This window comes from Chaetodon auriga, chromosome 1, assembly GCF_051107435.1.
Source record: "Chaetodon auriga isolate fChaAug3 chromosome 1, fChaAug3.hap1, whole genome shotgun sequence".
Lineage (NCBI taxonomy): Eukaryota > Metazoa > Chordata > Actinopteri > Chaetodontiformes > Chaetodontidae > Chaetodon > Chaetodon auriga.
Window position 1 is genome coordinate 7275542 of NC_135074.1, and position 22883 is coordinate 7298424.

General features: G+C 42.2%; 1 protein-coding gene across 1 annotated transcript in view; it reads left to right on the forward strand.

Moving 5' to 3' along the window:
• Positions 1-22883, forward strand: part of itfg1 (integrin alpha FG-GAP repeat containing 1) — a 139963-nt gene that overhangs the window by 80742 nt on the left and 36338 nt on the right. The window contains exons 11-14 of the mRNA XM_076737129.1: positions 2475-2625; positions 3666-3774; positions 18786-18829; positions 21949-22027. Coding sequence (XP_076593244.1) covers positions 2475-2625; positions 3666-3774; positions 18786-18829; positions 21949-22027 — 383 coding nt within the window. The remainder of the gene's footprint in view (positions 1-2474; positions 2626-3665; positions 3775-18785; positions 18830-21948; positions 22028-22883) is intronic.

A 22883-nucleotide genomic window follows, 5' to 3' on the forward strand; every position in this document is an offset into this window, starting at 1 on the left:
CTGCCTGAAGATCAAAACAAAAAATCCAGTTGATAGTACTGTAATACACTGTAAATTAGTAAGATGACCATGACAAATACTTCTACAGTCTTCTAAGGCAGAACAATTAAGTGCAATATCATCAAAATCACACATGGCCAAGTGCAATATCCAAATTGCAAAAAGATTAAATATGTCACAACATAGCATTATAGATGAATGAATGTGATACTGCAGAGATGCCCCTACAGATCATATTCTTGAGGAAAAACAGTTTCCTACATCCAAGCCACTACCACTGACTGTCCCTCAATATTAAATACCCCAACACTGATCCAGCGCGTGGACCTACTATAGATGCTACTAGCCACGTTAGCTGCAAAACACCAAACTCAACAGGCTAACTTGCAGAAACTGTAATAACATAAAAATGTCAAAATTTTCAGGTTCTAAGTTTGAAGTCAGTATTGATCTGTCCTTGAGCTTCCGTTTTTAAGTGAATCCTGCTTTGTATCAGCCCTCAAAGCAGTCCAAAGTAAAATGATTAGTGCACACATATAGCCTAAGAGTGTTCCAGTTGTTGTTGATGTGGACACATTTCCATCAAGTTAATCCACTGGGTGTTCTCTTCCTCTGATGGTGGGAGTCGATGAAGACTTCTCTGTTGGTTCTTGCAGCCAACAGAGAAATCATCATGCCTTGTTCATCATGTCACCTTCAATATCTTTGTTGAAGGTGTAATTCAGAGTTGGAGTTAACGAGGAAAATAGCAGCTACTGGACGTAACTCCAGTTCTATGAGTATGTGCATAGTCCTCGATCTGGATGTTATCGCAGCCACAGTAAAGTGTATTTTTTACGTGCTAAAACATTTATCACGGTAATGACGGCAGTGCAGTGTGGTAGAACATGACACCGGTGGCAGTGACTAGACCTGTATATCACCCACCCCCACTTTATACTACGTTTATCTGCCATTATCACCCCCTGCTGGTACTGCACCTTCACAATGTGCATACTTTTCTTGACAGGGCAAGGCAAACCGTCTCACAGACGTGCTCTCCGTTAGTGGATCAGTGGATTGCATGCTTTGGTTTGAGACTGATCTGCGCCATTAGATACTTTACTGAAAATCTGGAATGAATTTTGCCCAAACAAAGTGAGCACAGTTTGGATGACAGCATTGTATTAATGACAGTAATCAGTCAACATTTTATCAAGGATCACTCTCTTTACATTACATTTTTCATTTTATGCCGAATGTCCCTGAATATTTTGCTGCAACTTAGTCACATTTTCCAATGCCCAGTGCAGGCTGTGGTCACAGTAATGCAAAGTTTGCTGTATATCCAATGTAGCAGAAGGTTAACATAAATATGATTTAATTTAATTTGTTGGTAGAGAATAAGTACAGAATTTACAGTATATTGTTCCAAATGTGTGCATGCAAGATTGTGTGTTCTGCTATATGTGCCGCAAGGAAAGCTTTTTCCTCATTAAGAGTGGACATATGTGCAGCAGAGCAAGAGGACAGGGCCTGTGGATGCTGTACTATCACAGATGCGCAGAGCTGCAGCCTGAGGCACCTCTCATTCTCTTAAACACCAATGCTCTTATTTTGAAAAGAGAAAAAATCCACCCTAAAACTTGTTGTTGAGAAAGGCTGTTTCAGTACTGCCTTGATTCACGAATGAAAGTTGCATAATTGTCATGTAGGCAGTCAACCAACAGATGATGTCTTGTCAATGGCTGTGCTGAGGAATCATACGTTAGAAACTGCTGATAATTACTTACAGAGGGGTCTAGGTTGAGCTTCTTTTATTAATGGTTTGACACTTGTACCTTTAAGAGAGTAAAATCACCTCACATCAGAGGGCAAGGCATTTGTTAGAGCTACATTACATGAGTACAGTAAAGGTGAAGTAGGAGTTACAGACAGAGTCTGTGTTACCAAGCTGATTTTAAGTACAGTGGATCATTTTGGGGTTCAAAGCTGTTTGCAGTGAAATATAACAAATGCCATTTGGTTATAAAAGCCCAGGTAAATTCCACAAGGTCACCATTTAAAGTTCAGACAGACACACTTACTTGAAAGGATTGTGGACTGTTTATCCTAACAAATAAAGCAATGCTTTCTTCGCTTGTGATTGTTCCAAGTTATTCTAAGCATCAGATCCCCGGCTTAGACACATCATTGCAATATAAAAGCAGAACACTGCGTCAGAGTTAACTAAGAAATGTCCTGCTTAGATACCTGTGTCCAGATCATAGCAAGAGGAAGCTGGGGTTCCCACATTGTAAATACCACCACAGTGGCATGTTCACATGTGACTGTCATGTGATAAACTGTCAGCCAACTGATCAGCTATCAGGATGCCTCCTCATCAGCATCCAAAATGATAACATGCGTTTCTCTCCCCTCTCTCTCTCTCTCTCTCTCTCTCTCTCTATCTCTATCTCTCTCTCTCTCTCTCTCTCTCTCTCTCTGCCTCCCAGTGGTCAGCGGGCCTTTCTATTGGAGAATGTGCCCTGTAACAGCGCCAGTTGCCATAGTGTTGGGAGAATGTTCCACATCCACTGGGACCAATCAGATTTGGGAGCCATCCAAAATGCCGTCATGGCAACATTCTTTGACATCTATGAGGATGTGAGTAGTTTGTGTTGACTTAATGTTGTTTCGGCCATACATACAGCATACAGCACCATCCTTTCTCTCATTGTTTTTCCTTCCATTTCCCTACATGTTCCATCTGTTTCTCCTCTAGCAGCCTCTCCTCGGTGTCTCCTCTTATCTATCCCAGTAATGCACCGACATCTACAATCATACTGGTATCAGATAGAACTTGATGCCAAATAGAGAAGAAAAATGAATAAATCTCACAGAGCACACAAGAATATTTGATTTGTGTAATGCAGAAAAGTGGATTATATGAAAAGATTTTTTCCACAGTGACGTCAACAAAACGATTTAAGTTTATGGTTTTCCTTTCATGCTCAGCGGTAATATTACAAAATTGGACTGAGGGCAGGACAGTGTCATGTTCACTTTGGTGCTTGTTTATAATCAGTAATGCCATTGAAAGCACATGAAGGAGCATGTGTGCAAGCTGACTTCACTCCATCTTTGCCAGCTTTGTATTAACACAGTGCAATTATTAATTTCCTTTGTATGCTCTGCTGCTCTTGTTTTACACCTCCTGCTGTAAATTTTCTAGCCACAGTGACAATGACGATGAACAAAAATAGGCCCCCTTGCATACTAGAAAACACACACCCACTGTCTTACACATTCCGTACATACTTTGTCAAAGTCCTTCTTATTGTGTGGTTTAGGCTCTGATCACATATTCCTGCACACACTCCTACTCACAGCCATAATGAGCGACTGCATATAGTACAGTAGCTGCATTGCAATCTCACTGCATGTGCGTGTCTTATCAGCATTAATTGTTACTCCTAATGTGGCCTGTCTGTTAAATTCTCCCTCTTTTCATTCCTCACTCACTCACTTTAGATAGAATTTATAAATGGGAAAGAGAGACGTAGTGAGGGGAAGAATAGAGATGGTAAGATAATGCTGGATCAGTCACCCAGTATGTTAAAGGGATAAAAATGTACATCAGAAGACTAACGCAGCCACACCATGCTCTCATTGTCCCTTATCTATATGCCTGTCTTCATTTGCAGGGTATATTAGACATGCTGGTTCTAAGCCACGCAGAGGGCAAAAATGACTTGATCATCCATGCTTTGAAGAACAATTATGAAGCTGATGCCTACTTCGTTAAAGTGATGGGTAAGTGACTTATGCTCCTCTCCATATGCCTCATCCAGTTTATTGGAGGGTTTGCATGAAGAATGAGATTTTGTCCCTTCCTTCATCATCTTTTCAAGAAATCCTCCCTAAATTACCTATAAAGAAATACATCTGAAATACTTAGAATTTGGTGTATTTTTGTCATTTTATTCTAACACTCCCTGTAGACCAATTAGAATCATTGCAGACGCACAGCTCTTTTCCTAGACTTAGAAACCAGATGCTTGTGACTATTATCTGCTTGTATCATTTGGATTTTTCATCAGGCTACTGAGTTGATGGCGAAAAGGGAATATTGTCCAAGCTTTTTGTTTCATTTCAGCCCAAATTAAAATGGCCACCGTCCACACAAGAATGCTGTAGCTGGTGCGGTTGTAGTTGGTGTAATTGTCCAATTCACAGTCTAGTTGGTGTCATTGATAACACTCCACGCATGGCTCAAGAGTGGAAGCAGGATAATGGGACGTACTCGAAATTCATCATGTCTTATTTGTTGGAAAGGGCACAATAAATTTCCCACTTATTATATTAGAGGTTACAATTAAGAGGCAGATACTGTGAGCCTTGTATCTGTTTACATCTGACTTTTATTGGGAACCAGGATTGATTTCACACCAGATTTTGTCAGTACAGACATTTAATTCAAAACAGGAGCAACCTTTATTCTGTCTATGCAGCGCAGACAACGAGATGCTCACTAATTCTAAAGAAATAGCGCTGTCTGTGCAATATGCTGTATTTCAGTCACACTTTAAACCTGGTATTCACAAAAGATGTCTGACTAGGAGCAACTGTAGCTTCAATATCTGCGTGCGAAGCTCAGAAATACTTTTTATATTTTTGGCTCGCTGCTTTTTTTTTTTTCTCAGTTAATAGATTTTATTTCTTTCATTTTTCATTCTAACAGCATTTGAGTAAAAATCAAGACATGTTCTTTTGAAGTCAAAATGTTGGTACAGCGTTAGTACCTAGTGACATTTGAGGAAAGCAAAAATAGTTCCACTCAAGGGTGGGCCTTTGCACAGTTTAATCTGTCACTCTGCTCTGCTCATTAGCAGGAAAAGGAGCGTTGCTCATCCCTTTCTCTTTCAGCACAGTTGGCGAACAGTTGTTGTTCCGTCTCTTTTGGAAGGGTGGGGCTACAACTGCTCATCTGCTTTCAGAATCACACACACACACACACAAATCATCACCATCCCCTTGGAAACTCACACCAGTACAGTACACACACTCACTAAGACACAGTATTATCACAGCCGTATTCATCAGGTATTACAGACATACACAGATTTGACCTGCCGGAGATGCAGAGCATGGTGCTGATTCTCTGCACTCTCTCTGCAGTAACGCAGACATGGCCCTGTTGAACACATGAGTAGCTCTGGTGCCAGGATCACAATAGTGAAGGAACTGAATGGTTGGCAAATTGGCAAAGAAGACTGGTGCAGTAGACAGCCCAGACACTCAGTATATATTCCACGCGGGCACTCATTAAGTCCGGAGTTGTTCTTGTGCGCTTCTTTCTCTGTGTATGTTAGTGTGTACCTTCATGGCACAAAGAGAGCAGGATTGAGGACTGACACACGGGGAGCATGTCAAGCAGCAAGATCCTTCGGTTTAGGGTCTAATGCAAGTTTTTGATGAGGGGCAGCAAGCAGTTAACTACTCTCCCAGCCACTTGAATGACACACTGCAGCCTTGCATCGAAATGGGAGGGGGCAGAGCCATGCTGAACTTTGATGGATGATGCTACGATGCTTTTAATGACTGGACTGGAGAGTCAAGACAGGGATTAGTTTGACACAGCAACAACCTGTGTTTGCTATATTGGTTATAGCACTGATGTTAGCCCACTTGAAGTCAGATCCCCGGGGAGCACCTGTGATTTCACGTCAAGTTTAGACTTCTTTCGGACCACTGAGCTCAAGTACAGGAAGAAGAGCTAAATGACATCCATGATTTGCCTGTGTCCTGCATGGCTAGCATCTCAGTTTGTGGGATATTTGTGGGCCCTGGTGTAGGAGCCAGTGGTTTCCAGGTTCCAGTAGAAGTCTGTGTGGACCACATCATCTAATTGTGTGTCATGTGCCCCTACAGCGCTGAAGGATTTAGGGTTTTTGAATTGAAGGAGTGCAGGTTTCAATTTGTAAAAACCTCCACTTGCACGATGTCACTGATCTAATCAAGACTGGCTTTGTTTCATGATGATGTTTGAAAAGGTGTGAAGAAGAGCGTGGATTATGTTTTATGTTCAAAAATACCCACAGGGGAGGGATGAAGCGGTGGAGATGTGAGTCTTTTTCTGGATGAATGACGTAGCTCAGCTCACAACCAAGCCCAAATGTAGATGTTAAATATATTTTATCTACTGTTAGTGCTTAGTGGAAACCCATCTTGGTCAATGTAGACCACAAGTACAAGAGTTTGAAGACCCTGCACACCATCCCAGGTGTTCTTTGTTATTGGCTGATTTGATCTTTGCTTAGGTCAAATCAGTCATGTGGGTGAACCATAGACATGCAGGGTCTTTCATTCATAGACAATGATATTTAAAATAATAATGATAATGATAGATAATAATTAATCACAGTGACACAGCTAGATTCACTTCAGGCATGGTTGTCTCAGCAGCAACAAGTAGCGTGGTACAAATTGGGTAACAACTACTTTTGGGAGAAAATGTTGTAAAATGGTAAAAATATTGATTATTTTACATGTCAGTAAACAGAATTATAGCAAATGGAAGAAGCACGCATTTCCAGACAGCCTGCCAGCCTCTGTGTGTACAGCAGGCCTGTGTTTATGTGTGACCTTGACTCATCCCCCTTCTCCCTGCTATAACAAGAATTCACTTTATGCCGCCTCTGAACACTGCTGCTGTTTTTCGTTATCCATGTCTTGTCTCGCTGCAGCACATCAAACGAAACACAAGCAGATACATGCAGATACACTCACACCAAAATGCCTGTTTTTCCTCCGTTGATGCAAAAACTTGTCAGTTTCTCCTCTTCTCCTCTTTATTTGACTTCAGTTATTACATTTTTGGCTGTGAATATTTCATGCATGTTCAGTGTTGCATTTTCTAGACAACAAATAAGCAAAATAAAAATGTATCTGTCGAGTGTTACACCCTGTCGACAATTCACTCGTCTCCCCTCTGTGAGTGTGAGCTCAAATGCTGTTTAATAGCCTTGCACCTCCCATTGAACCCCCTGAGGGTAAATTGTTTATTTGCTATTCTTTTCAGGCATCTTTGATAGCACAGCTGATAGTGTTACTCTATAATAAGTGTGACTGAGTGTGCAAGCGTCATATTCAGACTTGACAGATTATGTCAGCCAGTTGTGTTTTTGTAGACAGCCTGATCCAGTCCTCCCTTCTGTAAGATGGAACCCTATTTTCTCAAGATGACATCCTTCAACCCTCCCCTGAGCATTATTGAACAACACCGGCTGAAGGATTGACTTTGTGTCGAGCTTGGGGGTGTGTGTGTGTGTGGGTGTGTGTGTGTGGTGGGGGGGGGGGGGGGGGTTCACGCAGTTTGTGAGTGAAAGGTACTGTAAGGTCCCATGATGCAGTCGGACACTTCCCGGGTGAAATCCATCACAGGTTGGCCTCAGACAGCAGCCTTGCCTCTCTGCTGCCAGAGGCCCGGACTCTCGCTGGGCTTTCCACACTGAGATGACCTGAACCTGTACCGGTCTGACATCTTATCCTCCCATGCTCTCCACGTGCAATAGTTCACTCAGCAGCACATTCCCATCATTGCCATAGGAACACATGGGTTGACTCGAGTGTGCCGACATCACTGATATTCACTCATGTTTCTAACCAAATATTGCAGACGAGGTTTGTCTTCCATTTTTGCGATGATAATGAAGCAACGCTGACATTTTGCCTTTTATTTGATTTAACTCATGGACCATGTGTAAATGTTAGAGTGGATGGTATTTTTAGCCATGCTCGTGGCACAGCTCTAAGGATAGCAGTTGGTCTGTGGGTAGATCGGGGGGTCCATCACTTTGGTCCAGACTGAAATATAAGATAAGATAAGATATTCCTTTATTAGTCCCACAGTGGGGAAATTTCCAATATATCACAAATATCACAAAACCTATGTGATGAATTGCCATGAAATTTTATACAGGCATTCATGATCCCCAGAGAATGAATCCTACTGATGTCGGGGGTGCCATGATTTTACCTCCAGCACCACCATGAAGTTGATGCTTGTGTTTCAGAGTGAAATATCTCGACAACTAAAGCATGTGTTGTCATGGAATTTGCTCAATTTTAAAAGTCCTTAGAGGGTGAATTCTAATTGCTTTTCCTCCAGTGCCTCCATGAGGTTGACATTTCTGCCGTTCTTTGAAATATCCATTGGATGGATTGATGCAGACTTCGGTGCGCACATTTATGGTCCCTACAGGATGAACGTAATAACTTTGATCCCCTGACCTTTCCATCTTCCTCTCACCCCCATCTGATACAAATTTAATTTTGTCCTTTCCTTTAGTTCAAGTACAGTGCAGCCTCATGGAGAAATTAGCATGGGGGAATACTCTTACTCTGGTCGAACTTAATTACAGAACATTTTGCGTTGAGAAGCCGAGGTACATTTTAAACTGTGAATTTCATGTCACTTCAACAGCCAGGCCAAGTACAAATGCTGTTGTTCTGGGATCACATTGGGTCTTGCTGTAGGTCTTAGATCTGTCAATGTATCTAATACCCAAGTGGGTCGTACCCGACGTGCCATCAGCTGTCATCATGTGTTGTGTCATTATCATCGCAGGTAAAACTTCTGTTTGTTTTTTTAAGCAAGAAAGAGTGTGAACTATAAAGTGCAGAGACAAATGACATTTACTGCTATTGTTTTTGAACGCAGCTGCTCATTAAGTGACCAGTAATCAGTAATCATGCTGCCTGTGTCGGCGTTCACTCAACATGAGCGTTTGTTCAGGTCAGCCATATTTTGGAGGATGTAAGATTACCTTCAAGTCTATCCTGATTGGGTGTGGATTAGAATTGAGTCTGCTTTCAGAATTCTTTCTTACACATCAGGTAATGTGGGAAGGTTTTCCACCCAGTCCTAAATTTTGGACCCAGTCATCGGACCCCGTCATTGAAGAGACATATTTTGGATTTTCAAGGAACATAATAAGAATATGCATGACTATCAAGCCTTATACAAAGCAAAGTGGTTCCACTTTAAGCTGCAAGTGACAGTGACGCAGGGTGGACAGATGGATGGATGATTACTGCTGAGGAAGGAGGAAATGGGAGAAATCATAAAGTCCAAAATTAGAAAGAAGGATAAATGATGTGTGGTGGGGAGGAGAGAGGGAGGTGGTATCTCTCCATGAGCATCTCAAAGTGTGTGTGTGTGTGTGTGTGTGTGTGTGTGTGTGTGTGTGTGTCTGGTGGAAAAAGATGAAGAGAGAGACTGACAGGCAGAACTGTATGAGTTGATTAGTTTCCTGCTCACTTATTAGGATGCAGATTAGCTGCATTGAGAAACATCTGGGAGCCTTTCTCAGTCCCTTCTCTCCACTCCTTATCTCCCTTTTCATCTCTTCTACTCATTTACCAAATCCAGCTCTTTACTTTTGTCATTCCACATTTTCTCCTCTCCTCTCCTCTCCTCCCGTCTTTTCTCCATCCTGTCTCTTTCATTTCCTCCCCTCTAACCCTCTCCAGCGTCTTGTTTTTATCTTGCTCTCACCTCTCCTCCTGCCCATCACCCTGCCTTCACTCCTCTCTTGTTTCCCTTCGGCAAAGGTCTCGCTTCCTGTCCTGCTGCTTCCTCTCCGCCTCTCTATGTCTGCCAGTCAGAGCTGCCTTTTATTCCCTCTTTTCATTTCATTCAAGCAGCAACGAGGAGATTTACATGAAGTCTTTCAGTATGGCTTTGTCGTCCGGAGGAGGATTTAACTGGAGGCAGCACATTCAGATTGGTGTGAATTCTTTTTCCGTCTATGCTGCAACACATAAAGATGGCTGAGTGGGAGCGCCTGCTCCCATGTTTGTCAAAATAGCATCTAGCAGCAGCTTATGTTGACAGTTGAAGTCGTAATGGCTCTGGCTGCAAATGTGACAGTAAGCAAGCCATTCAACACAGTATGCCACATACGACAGACGTTTTATTTATTTTATTTTCTCCACAGGGACGAGTAACATTTGTTACTGTGATGTTTCCACCTCATGTCCAAAAGCCACATAGCAGGACCCAGGATGTCTTTTACCCTTTATCATAACAGTTAGTGGTTTGAAAGATAAAAACAAGGAGCCCCTAATTTTGAGTTAGACTTGGGCATTATATTCCACTCTGAAGGCTAATCCATCCACCTGCAAATGGATTTCGCTTTTGACCACTGACAGTTCTTCTAACCCAATCAAAGTCCCACTGAGCTTTAGCAGGCCACAGTAAGCAGAGGAATGTTTGTGGGCTGGGTTTCAGTTGTCTTTTATAGGGGTGCTCAGTTGACCGTGTCGTCATACCTCAAATGTACTCAAAACTTTCAGACATTCAGATTATGCTGTTTGTTTTTATATACATTACATTTTATGTGCAAGCTTCTGAAAAGCACATTTGATATCTCTGTCATTTCTCAGTACAGACACTTTGGACGTCTTGGATGCTGGGCTGGCAGTTTTCCCAGTGCAGTGTGAGACAAACATATGGATGAAGAGAACTCTAACCAGTTAGCCTCTGTGAGGATGTTAAGCTTTATTCTAATTGATATGGCTAATTAACGTGGTGGACACATTTGTAGTGTTCATCCAGAAGTGAAACACAGTGGAAGCTACTGCCAGCTGTTCAGGGACAGTGAGCATACAACAAGGCTATAATGATGTTAGCCAAAGTGAGCACTGAGCAGGGGAGGCTCCCTCTGGGACTTGAATCCCCACGGCGATGCAGTACCTTGTCTTACTTACACTTCGACCAGAGGAGACAATAGCCATTTAAGTATGTATAATGGGGGCAAATAGTGGTATAGTTGGAAACCGGATCTACAGGAGACATTTGTAGTACAATCCAAATATTTATTACTACATAGGCCTTTATTTAGCAGACAGATGAACATAATCTATGTGCACACACACACACGCAGTACATGCTGTACATATCAAGTAATGCAGTGTACGTCATCTGTGTAATATGGATTATTTTGCCAGGAGCAGGTAGTCATTGCTGGAGTTGCAATTGTTATTTAAGACCAGGCATCAACTTGCTGTCAGTCATTTTGTGTGTTAGCGTGTGTGTGTATGTGTTGGTGTGTCGAGGGGGGGGGGGGGGGCGGTGTATGTTGTACCGATGCATGTCTGTAAGCAGCCCTGCAGTCAGCAAAAGCAGCCTGAGGACAATGAGAAGCGATGAGCATCTCGGAGCAAACGCCGCTCAACTGTCAGATTGTTGTGTTTGTGTGTCAGTGTGTTTGCGTGTACAGTGTGTGTCTGCTTGACTCTCGTCAACTCACACTTGTAGCCACTAACACTGACACAGCATGTCATGTTCCCCCGTCAATGGCTGCTCATTGCATTTTGCTCTTTGTGTATGTGTGTTTGGGTGCGTGCGTGACATTAGCTGACCCAACAGCTCAGGACTGTCTTGTGATGTGTACATTTGGTTACCGTGGCTCCCTGTAGCTTCCTTTTCTAGGGTCCCAGTGAGGGTTTAATTACAGGTGAGGTTTCAACCAACCTGGTTGGAACCTGTAGGTGCAGGGATCTGAGGGAGAGGTTAACATTGCTAGCTACTGTGGAGTACACATCTGTTATGACACAACAAAGCAATATATTACTGAAAATCAAATTTCAACATCTCCTATTACATACACAAGCGATAACTTGTGAGGGAAAGAATTGTTGGTTTGTTGTTTTTTTTTAATGCAGTTACAGAAATTCATTTCCCCTGAAATTACCTCTCTGCAATGTGACAGCCATAACGCTGTGTTTTCTCTGATAGATGAAAATGCACTCAAAGACCATATCTGCATGAGAACAGCTTCAGTCAAGTGTTTAGATTCGTTATCTGGATATGAGATGTTTGTTACTGTATGTCTGGGAGTCGATTTCGAAATAGACATTTCATTATGTTTGTGTCTAAAAACACTGGAGTGTGCTAAAGAATAATGTACTTATTCATAGCAGTAGTTAAGAGGGGCCCCTGCTTTGTTTATAGGAAGTAATCCACATAAGTGTATCAGATAATGATGAGACAAAGCTGTGCAAAGGTGTTGTTGATTGCCTGCACTCCCTGTTTCTTCTCAGTAAAATAGGTTCACAGCTAGGTAGAATTCTGCTCATTTTAAATTCGTCTTCAAATTTCAAGCTCTTACCTGATATTTCTTAGAAAGTCAGATGAAAGGATCGCTTGTGCATGTGAATGAATGCCTACAATTACAGCTACAGCTCATTAATATTTCATGTCAACGCCTCAGCCCCCAAAATGCCTCAGATGTCAGTAAATTCATTTCAAACATGGTAGGTTTTAACAGGAAGGTACTGTACTGTTGTTCTAAGTCTTTGCAGTTAATGTAGGGCCTTGTGAAATCATTTAAAATTCTTTACAGCTTCCATTTTATTCTTTCCCGAATTCTGTGTTTTCAGTATTATTTCTTCTGAATTGTGTGTTTTATGATGTAAGCACACTTTGTCACCAGAGAGAGCATCTAAACATGTGGTGGATGAATGAAAGAAAATATCAAAATGTACTGAATATCAATGAATTTGATGGAACACAACATTGACGATCTCCTGCAGGACATCCTCCACATGCTGCTCAAAAACGTGGGTCTGACGGAGGCTACTCTCCCATTCGGGCGACACTCCTCCTCGTCCAGACGTTGCTTTTAAATTTTTTTCCAGCAGATGCTCTGAACTCCGTGCATACAGCCACGATGTCCTCAACGAGCTTCCATCTCGGCCGACGTGGTTTGAGTTTGTTGAAGTGATGAGCTCTCGCTGGCGTGCTGCCTCTCTCTCTCAGAGCGCGTCCTTGACAGAACTCAGTGTGTGTACGTGTGTGTGTTGTCAGAGACACCAAAACACAGCAGCATTTCCGTTCATTCGGCTCAGGTGTTGTGAAATTGCGCTTATAATGGTCTAATGATCTGAATGATCTGAACCCTTCTATCTGAAACTTTTACAAACACACCTGCCATCGAGCACTGTAGCAGTAATAACACTAAAGGACACTACACCAGTATGTTAGCTCTTAGCGGTGAGAAATGACCTGATTTCTAGTGTCCTAGACCACAACCTGACCACACGGATTAAGAGCGCAGAGGCCCCCCTCAGTAATGGCAGACTACTGTATATTACAAATGCATTCTTATCCAAAGCCATCAGCGCGCCTCTGTTAAATCTGTTTTACAGCTAACTGGCAGCTGTTGTCAAGCTGTCACTGAAACAAGACTCGAAGATCAACAGAGCATGTCTGATCTAAAAACCTGACTTTTGCTTACCATTAAACTAACCACAAGCCCACGCAGTGAGCTGTGTTTCTTCCTGGCGTTATTAAGATCCAGAGCTCCGACCACATCTGATTTGACTGCACAGCACAAGGTGCAGAGACATCGTGGTTGTTAGTTTGTTTTTTTGGAAAACAAGTGTTCCCCCTCACAGTTTGTGACGGATTAGAAAATACAACTGGTTAATTGGGATCCACTAGTTAAGCGTATCTTGCACAGGCCAGTTGATCAGTGTCCACTATAGATGAACTATTGTTAACCACTGAAATAAATCAATATCTTGATCTCTAGTGCAAAACATAAGCATCCTGATCCCTTTGGAGGCCCAGCTGAAAATTCCTTTACTATTTTGCAGCATCATTCATTAGCTATATTTTCTCATGTAGACATAAACATGATGTCCCTGTTTTTCTCCCTTTCACAGTCACATTCAAACATGGGATGTTTTGCTCGTGGAGACTGGCGATTTTTCAGTTCCACACTTATCCACACAGGGCCAAAAAAAAAAAAAAAGAGCATGAACACATTTGCTCGCACTGCTCATGAAACGCTGCTCACTGGCTGGCTCGTTGTCACAATGATGAAAACACACACGCAGACCCACACAGAGTACACAGACCAGTTCATCCTCTGCTTGATTAGGTTAGCCCTGTGAAAGAGCTGCCATCAGTCTTAATATCACTCTAGAAAATAAGCTAGCATTGTCCCACGGAGGCTGTGTAGGCTGTGCTGTATGTGTGTGTGTGGTGGGTTGTAGACTGTTGTATTGGCAAGAGACAAAATCTGTTCCTCACAGGATGTGTGAGAGCTATTCCAGGGATCTTGTTTTGGCCACGGAGGAGCTGTTATGTACTTGTTACATGTCAACCAAGGATTGAAGTATGGAGAACAAAGCGGCCTCTCAGAAGAAACAGATTTGAGCTTCCTCTCTCTTGTAAGTTCAGTGACTTGCCTGCCTGGTCACGAATCCCCACCCTGACAAAGACTCATCCACCTCCCGGAGCGACGGCATGCCCATTGAGTTGTGAAGGACTTCTGCATTCATGCATTCTACGTCTATCTTTTTCCTCTCTCTTCCTCTTTCTCTTCCTCTCTGCACCAGTGGCTTCATGTCATGAAATTCTTAATGTAGCTCTCATTAAACTGACTACTTTTTCCATTGCCAAACATACATTTTAAGAGTTTTTGACAGATGTGTAATGACCTCCAACTAAAAGTTCCTCCTTTTTGGTTTTGACTCGGCCATTATTGGGGTTTTCACATTTGACAGGAAATAAAAAGGAGAAGAGTTTGGCGTGAGGGAAGGGTGCTCTGACAGTGTTATTTCCATGGGGTGCCAAGTGCAATTTAGCTTTATTACAGCTACACGGGAAATTAGAATGTCTAAAATCTGACATTTTGTTTTCCATCACCAAAACATGGATTGCCAGGCACATCAGTTCCTCTCAAATGTGACCATTTAAATTGACAGTAAACACCTCGTCTCACTTGTGTCCCAATAAGAGTGTCCTGACGATCCATTTGTGACATACAGTATATTTGAATTCAAGCTGCGCAACATTGTTTGTCCTTCTTGGTCCTTTCATGCACGACGTATCTCCCTTTCTGTGGTGTTTTGTAGTTTGAGGATACATTTCACATCTCACTCGGGCTGTATTTAAATGTTTGCTGCCAGATTAACACCAGCATTGACACTTGTGCGACAGTTTCTGCTGTAGCCCACAGAGATGCCGAGACTCCTCTGGGAAGTGCATTTTTGCACACAGGCCAGTTTTTAACTGATCTGTTAGCCACACAGACATGAAGAGAAAACTGCAGTGAAACTGGTTATTCTGAATGAATGAATGAATCGTGAAGAGTGCACTCAACGTGGCTCTTAAGAGATGGGATTCTGTAGTTTCCGATGTGCGCTTTCAGCCGTGTGTGTTGTAGCTTTTGCTGCCATCCATTTGAACTGGGAAGTTGCCATTTCTGTTTTCCCAGGCGGAAAACTTCAAAATCCAAGATGGCTGCTTTGCACAATGGTTTCAAGATAAATGATTAAAATGCACAGCGACAGACATTATTGAGGGAAAAAAAAGACATTGAGAAACAAATATCCCTTCTGTGCTTTCTGTCTTCTTCTGTGATATGAGCTATCCTGTATTCCAAAAGAGCGAACACAACAAAGGTTTCCCTGCAGGCGTCCACCTTGGTTTTCCGACCTACTGTACCAGAACGCAGTCACCTCAGGTGTGACGTTGTAATGGAAAATGTATTTTAAACTGATAACCTTCGTGCCACATCTTGTTGCTAAGTGCTAAAAGCTCCAGACAGTAGAAGATGTAAGAGCTGACTTTGTTCCTCTTCACTCTTCACTGCCCTAGACACTGTGGGTTTTTGTAAGACAGGAACCTGGAGTCATGGCCCCTAGATTCTTGTTAAACAGCTATCTGCAGTCAAGGTGACGCTGCCGCAAGTAACTGATTTTAGCGAGCAAAGTGTAGTCTACTGGGGACACAGCTGTGTTTCCCTCCCTGACAGGCTCGCCTCTGTGTATGAAAGGCAGACAGACAGAGAAAGCAGCTTTTGTTGTTTGCTGTGGAGATCACTGATCCCTGTATGCTTTGAGCCCATTTGCAAATGTTTTAATAAACTTGCAGAAAGACAGACCCTTGTCGCTGGTCTGAATTACACAGATTTCCACCACAATGTCATTCCCAGCTCCGACCCTCAAAGCACATGGAACGTACAGTGAGAGTCCTGCTGCACCTCCGTTTTATGTCCGATGTTCTCTTTCCTGATAATCCCAAATGAGAAGGACTTCAAACAAATAACTAATCTCTGTGCGTTATTGATTGACGGTGTCAGTGACAGTGGTGCCTGCAGCCTGACCCCAAACAGCATGATATTCAAACAACCAATGAATAATCTGATCCCTGCCATTTATTGATCATCTGTGTCCTTCATAGACGACTTTGGTCCAAAAGCCTGTGATGTGTTGATGTGGTGTGTGCTCAGAGTTGATGAGCAGTATAATTACACACAGTGCTGGTTCTGACCGCTTTGGTGCAACAGGCCAGAATTCCACTAGCACTCCTAAAGGCTTTGATGTTTTCAGAGTCAAATAAGATAATGACTTTTGTTTTTTGGGGTTTTTTTGTAGCTATATTATTTTTCACCAACTTCTAGGCCATGAAAATAGCCAGAGACAGCCTTGAGCTTTGTGACCTAACTTACATCTTACAGATTCAGATTTCATTTCTTACCACAGTAAGTAAATATGTAAAGACATTATTGACGTTTTTACAGTCTCATGAATGATGAATGGTGTGTGGTTGCTGCAGGCCTGTTTTGATATCCTTGACTCGCAAACATTTTGCAGTTCTCGTGTTGCAAACAGCCACCAACAGCTTTCTGGAATACCTATTTCATTACTAAATATGTTTTCAAAAGCAATTTTAAATGACAACAATACAAGGGCCTTGATGAGCAATTGAGGCTTTTCCTGATAAAATTCCATTTCCGTTCCGTTTGTTTTACAAGGATGTTAATTAGCAGCTGATAGAAACTATGGTCAGTTAAGGTCAAGGAACACATTTGTGCTCCTCTGAATACCTTTTCAGGCATTTGCTTAATAACCTTGTTAACTTCAAAGCAACTAATTTGCCTCTGACACACGTAAGCCATTTCTTTTTAAATCAAAGCTTCAAAAAAATGCTCTTGTTTATTCACACAAAGTCATGGCAGAAGGGTTACCAGGCAGAGGGACCAGAGTACAAGAAAATGGTGCAATGCAGTCCTCAGCCCTGGACCATGACTGCATCTGCATACAACACTGATGTAATTAGTCACACTTTGTTTGGATAATCCAAAAATTATCAAAGTGCTAATAGTCAGGCTAGCATGCTACCACTCATTTTATTATCAAGTTCCAGTGACACTGTACTTTGGCACAGTGATGCTTTGAGCTAAAAGCTAATGACAGCATGCCAACATGCTGATGTTCACCATCTTAATTTAGCATGTTAGCATTCTAATGAGCACAAAACACAACGTAAAGCCAGTGCTGATGGGAATGTTTAGCACTTTGCATGTATTTGACCAGAAACTAAAGCATTGAACAAACAAATGTTTTGACCTGTTGACCTGTTTTGATCCAATTAGTCAAAACTACAAATGTAAATCTTGTGATGGCACTAAAGGATCATCCTTTGGAGACCAAGAAAGCTTGAAAGCTCATAGTGAAACTGGAGGCTGACTGTTGTTGATTGTCTCTGCACCACATAGAGAAGTTGAAGGTTTGTGCTGTGTAAATTGCTCCCTTCCCTTCACAAGGTGTGCAAAAATAGAGATTTGTGTGAAAAATAAAAATGGAGTGGGTGGCGTATTGACACGAGCGTCTCTCACAGATGTTATGAATGGACACATTTTTAGAAATGAGCATATTTGTTCTGCACAACACAGACGTGCTTCAGAAAACACTGTTGGTGTGAATAGCCCTTTAGAGCCACTTTATTTAAGCTTTTCTTAATAATTGCCATTCTTTCATGCTTAAGGGTGCACTGCACAGTTCTAGAAATATTCTTAACAGTGTTGAAGAATGAATAGAGGGCCCATGGTGATGAGTGAATGGGGGAGCATGGAGACTAACACTATCACAAACAATTAGAAAGCTATGAACAAGGACAAATTGTGACTGATTGAATGGATGAACAGACATCATGCAACAAAGAAGGGAAGGGCACAGTTTGTTGCATTCATGGTTAGCTATCACCTGCCATTGTTCCACATTAGTGTACAGTAACCCAATTTAAAGGAAATTCTTCATAAAATAATCTCAATGCTCACTTTTGTTCAGAGGTTATTGAGGCTATGTGTACAGTGAACGTCTGTGATGAACACGTTTGAACCAGTGCCAATACCAAGGCTTCACCCACCTACTGCCTATACAGGACAGCTGAGGCAGGGGCACGGCGATGCTCGTTGAGTGGGTGCACTGAGTTTGGCTGCTGTTGAGTGTAACAGTGGGTGCAGACCTTATTAACAGGGCATTGGGCTTCAGCGAGACTACATCAGGCAAATCAAGGCAACCTAGACCCAGGACCCTATTAATATGCTAATAAAGTCACTTCTCTAATGACTGATTAGCAATTCAGCAGATTTTGTTCCTCACTCCACTTGTACACACAAATAAGTGAAATGCTCTCTTCACGTGCACGCATACACGCACACACGCAGTGCTAATAGTTTGCACATTTATTTTTTATGTTTCTCATTGCTGGCAATTTATTTATAACCCTCCCTCCCTCCCTCCCTCCCGTCTTTGGTTGTCTGTCTTGTCCACACTCCCCTGGTACACAGAAAGGATGATTGAATTGAATGAATTATAATGTGAATGTGAGGAATACTTACTTAATACTTGAGCGACAGCACTGTCACAGACCCTTGTTCCACAGCAGAGTGTGTCGTTGTGTTGGACATGTAACACATGCTCAGTAACATGTCTAACTCTGGCATCTGTGTCTTCCTCAGTTCTCAGCGGTCTCTGCTTCAATGACTGTCCAGAAGATGTCAAGGTAAGAAATCTGTCTTTCTTTGTCCACTTCTCTAATGACAGAGCAGTGACTCTTTATACCCATTGCACTTATATTTCCTTGAAGAGCATGGACCCTGCAATTTTTCAGCAGGAAGATAGAGATAGACTGGAATATCCCCACCGCTGCCCAAACTTCTTGTCTATGGGGAGGATCAACTTTTTATTCAGGAAACAGGAGAAGGGGATTTGAATGGGTGATGTGTTTTGAGCTTTAGGGCAGTATAAGCTCCTCTTTATATGTAAAGTACCTTTAGTGCTGCCTGAAAAAGTTGTACAAAAAAATTGGAAATTTAAAAAATGAATGAGGAATGTTTTTATGTGAGAAAACAGGTCCTGATTTCCACCTGTTTATTCCCCTCCGCCAATCTTTTTTTCTAAATGGAGAAAGTAAGCGGCCTCCATAATACGAGTCAGGAGCGCGTGCTTACTATGCTCATGCTCTTGTGCCTTGTGGTTGGTTTAATAAAAAAAATCAGCGAAAGAATTTGAATACAAGGGCAAATAAATGCAGAGTGTGTCTGTTTTCCAACAGCTGTCCTCGGAGGGTTTGTTGCTTGTTGTTGTTTAGGGACAGTTTGATGGTCACAGACTCTACTGAGTCTGGGTTTGCACGAATCATTTTGTATTAGCAGGTATGCGTTCATAGTTTACCCTCTTCTGGAAGTTTCTAATATATCCAGGGCTTCATGACTGAGCTGGTGTGACAAGTGCTGACTGGCATCAATGCATACTTAGAAGATGCAGATACTGTACCACAGCGTACCAGCTCAGAGCAGTCCATCACAAAGAATACACGTTAATAGAGGTAACATACATGTCTTATCAAATCACCACATTAAAGGCTATTTGAAGTCCTGATGAGCCACGTTTTTCTCACAGTGCTAATGTTGCTTTAGACACGGCCTTACTCAGTCTGCTGCGAAGTCCTTCACAAGGGTAAAGAGCTCAGAGTTCAACCCTCTCAGGTCACTCCAGTCACAGGTGACTGGAAAAACACTTTTCTGATTCTTTGGTTAATGTTTCTGTGAAGGATTTATGTAAGGACTTACTTTAAAAAGCTGCCCTGCGGTGCATGTTTCTCCGTTGCAATGAGCCACCATTTGCGATTGTAGCAAGCAAAGAATTAAAAGTTTAAAGTAAAAAATGTAAAAATGTCCACATGTCCAGTGCAAATAGGATTAAAAGTAAAAATGTCCAATACAACAGAAGTCAAGTTTAAGTGTCAAGTGTTTAAATGAGTTTAAGTGAGATGTCCAGAGTTTAAATGTCCAGTGCAAACAGAATGCAAGTTAAGGTGCATGTTGAACAGAGTGTTGTACAGATTCAGGACACTGAGGAATGTTGACATTAATGTTTACATTTCCCCCCCTGAGTGGAGTTAAAGAGCCTCATGGCGTGGGGGAGGAACGAATTCCTCCGTCTGTCAGTGGAGCAGGACAGTGACAGCAGCCTGTCACTGAAGCTGCTCCTCTTTTGTATTCTTATTCAGCTGCTATTGTGTTCTGATGAATGAAATTGATGGCAGTCATATTGACTGTATTTCTACCAATCATACGCTGTGTTATTGGATAAGCCAAGCCAATGAGAGTCACAAAAGGGCTGAATTGCCGATTTACAAACATGATTGGAGCTGATGTTATGTCCCTAGTATTTAGGGAGGCACTCTGCATACAACAAAAAAAGAATACAATTTCATAAATTCATATCTGTAAAATACCATATTACATTATAGCAACACACATATTCAGAAAATAAAAAATAATATCAGTTACTCTTTCTGTCTTATAGTACTGAATTTATACAGTTCTTTAACTAGTAAGGGACTTGAGGCACCAGCGCTCTTAAAAAACTGGCTAAGACCCCAGAGGGTTATTAACCAAGCACCATGTAGTAAGCAATGTTTTCCTCTATTATACTGTCTGATGGCTGTAGCTACAAGTTAGACAGGGGTATTATACATACAGCAGACATCAGGGTGCAGTTCAACAAAACCGGACAACCTGGTTGGCTGATGCGCATTGACCCACATCGTCGTGCTAGTCTGAATGAGATGTATGGAAAACATACCATGAGCTCTTACACTTTGCATCTATGGAGTTAACTGAAGCCGTCACTTTATGGAGCATTTCGCTTTAAGCTCCTGTTATTCATCCCAAACAGCTAATGTGTGCTGATCACGCGTAGGTGGACAGAGAAATCTGACAGAAGTACATCGGCCGAGCGGCGCTCCTTATACAACCTTTCACCAGCGGAAAGCCCTTTGCAAAACACATTAGCTTTGACATCATCAAGAGGCTGCTGGTTTTAGAGTTGTTTTGGTTTGCTGTCTGTCTACTCTTCCACCCGCTTGTTGTCTAACTGAAAGGTATGATGAATGCTGTAGACGAGTGGAGCTCGCGGCTGTTTCTACTCCTCTCCTCTCTCATCCATCACCCCCCCCATCTTTTCATTTCACTCTCCCGCCCCTCTTCTTCTTAGTCACACCTCTCTTCCTCTGTGTTTCTTTGAGCCCACTAATCTGCTCCTCTGTGGCTTTCTCATCTCTCTCTCTCTCTCCCCCTTTTTTTGACCTCATTTCTATTCCTCCCTCACCCCGACTGCTGAGTGTCACAGCATAAAGGGCCAAGTCTCTCTTCCAGTGCGTATGTTTGCGTGCGTAGCAGCCTTGTGATTAGCTGATGTAAAGCGAAGGATAGCTCGACAGATTTCTTCATTAGTTGTCTTCCTTTCATAATGAAGAGATAAGACAACCCCTCTATATCCGCCCACACAGGCACACAAACACACAGCCGTCACACTCATTTATGCTCAGTCAGATTCAAGCCAGCTAGGTCAGGCATTTGCCGTGTCACCTCGTGAAAATGAAACTAGAAAACTGCTCAAGGTCACTGTGGGACAACGTGCCTGTCTGTCTCTCTGCCCACTCTCTCTCTCTCTCTCTCTCTCTCTCGTCTTTCTGTTCTTCTCTTTCCCCCCCTCCCTGCTTGTTTATCCCTGTCCTCTTTCACCCCCACTGACAGACAGCTGATGGGAAAACATACTTGCAAAATGTCAAAATTTTCCAGTTTTTTAAATCTGTCCTTGCATGTGTTTTCGCAGCCTTTCGGTGTTAACCAGCCGGGTCCCTATGTCATGTACACCACTATGGACTCCAATGGCTACCTGAAAAACGCCTCAGGTAAACACTTTCTTTAAACATCTTTCACATCTTATGCTAAACAACCTGCTCGAGAGAATAACCAGAGAGGGATTTATTTTTTCTGAAAATGCCACCGCCTGTGCTTTTATACATCAACGTTAGGTTTATTAATAGTATAACATCCTAACAGTGACAGCTGTCCTTAGTCAGGCTGAGCACCACAGGGTTTGTTTTGGATGATTAAAAAAAAATGGAATGAGAGGAGGAGGGACTTATTGATTTGATTTAAATTTTTTTCTTATAAATGGGAAAATAGCCTGTATGCCTCAAAGGCAGAGGCTGAAGCAGAAAGGCAGCTAAAGAAAAGGCAAAAAGAAGGTCCTTCCAAAGACTGCGCTAACTGCAGGGAGGTTCCAACGCTCAGTGCTCGCTCCACCATGCTTCTTCAGTGTGTGTACTCAGTTCATGTTATTCTATCTACATTTGAAAGTAACTATAGGACTTGTTTACTGACCACTTGACTGCTTTGTTTTCCCTAAGCCTCTATAAATGCAGGCCTCGCTCACATTTTGTATTTTGTGAAATGCTGTAGTCAATCAAAATTTTAGATTGTTACAGAAAAATTGACATTCGGCTGTTTGTTAGGATTCAGTTGTAAAAGTTTTCCAGCACTATCAATCAAATATTAAGCCTGGAGTTACTACAGTGGCACTGTCTATGGGATACAGTTTTCTCAGTTTCTGCAAGGCTATCACAGAGAAATACTCTGAAAGCTTCCAAAACACTGGAGGCCTTTTTTCCTCTGAAGTTTCTTCCACAGCGAAGCACCGCTCAACAAGCTGTAGCTTCCTCATCTTTTCTTCTCACTTAAGTCCAAAGTACATGTCTTTCTCAG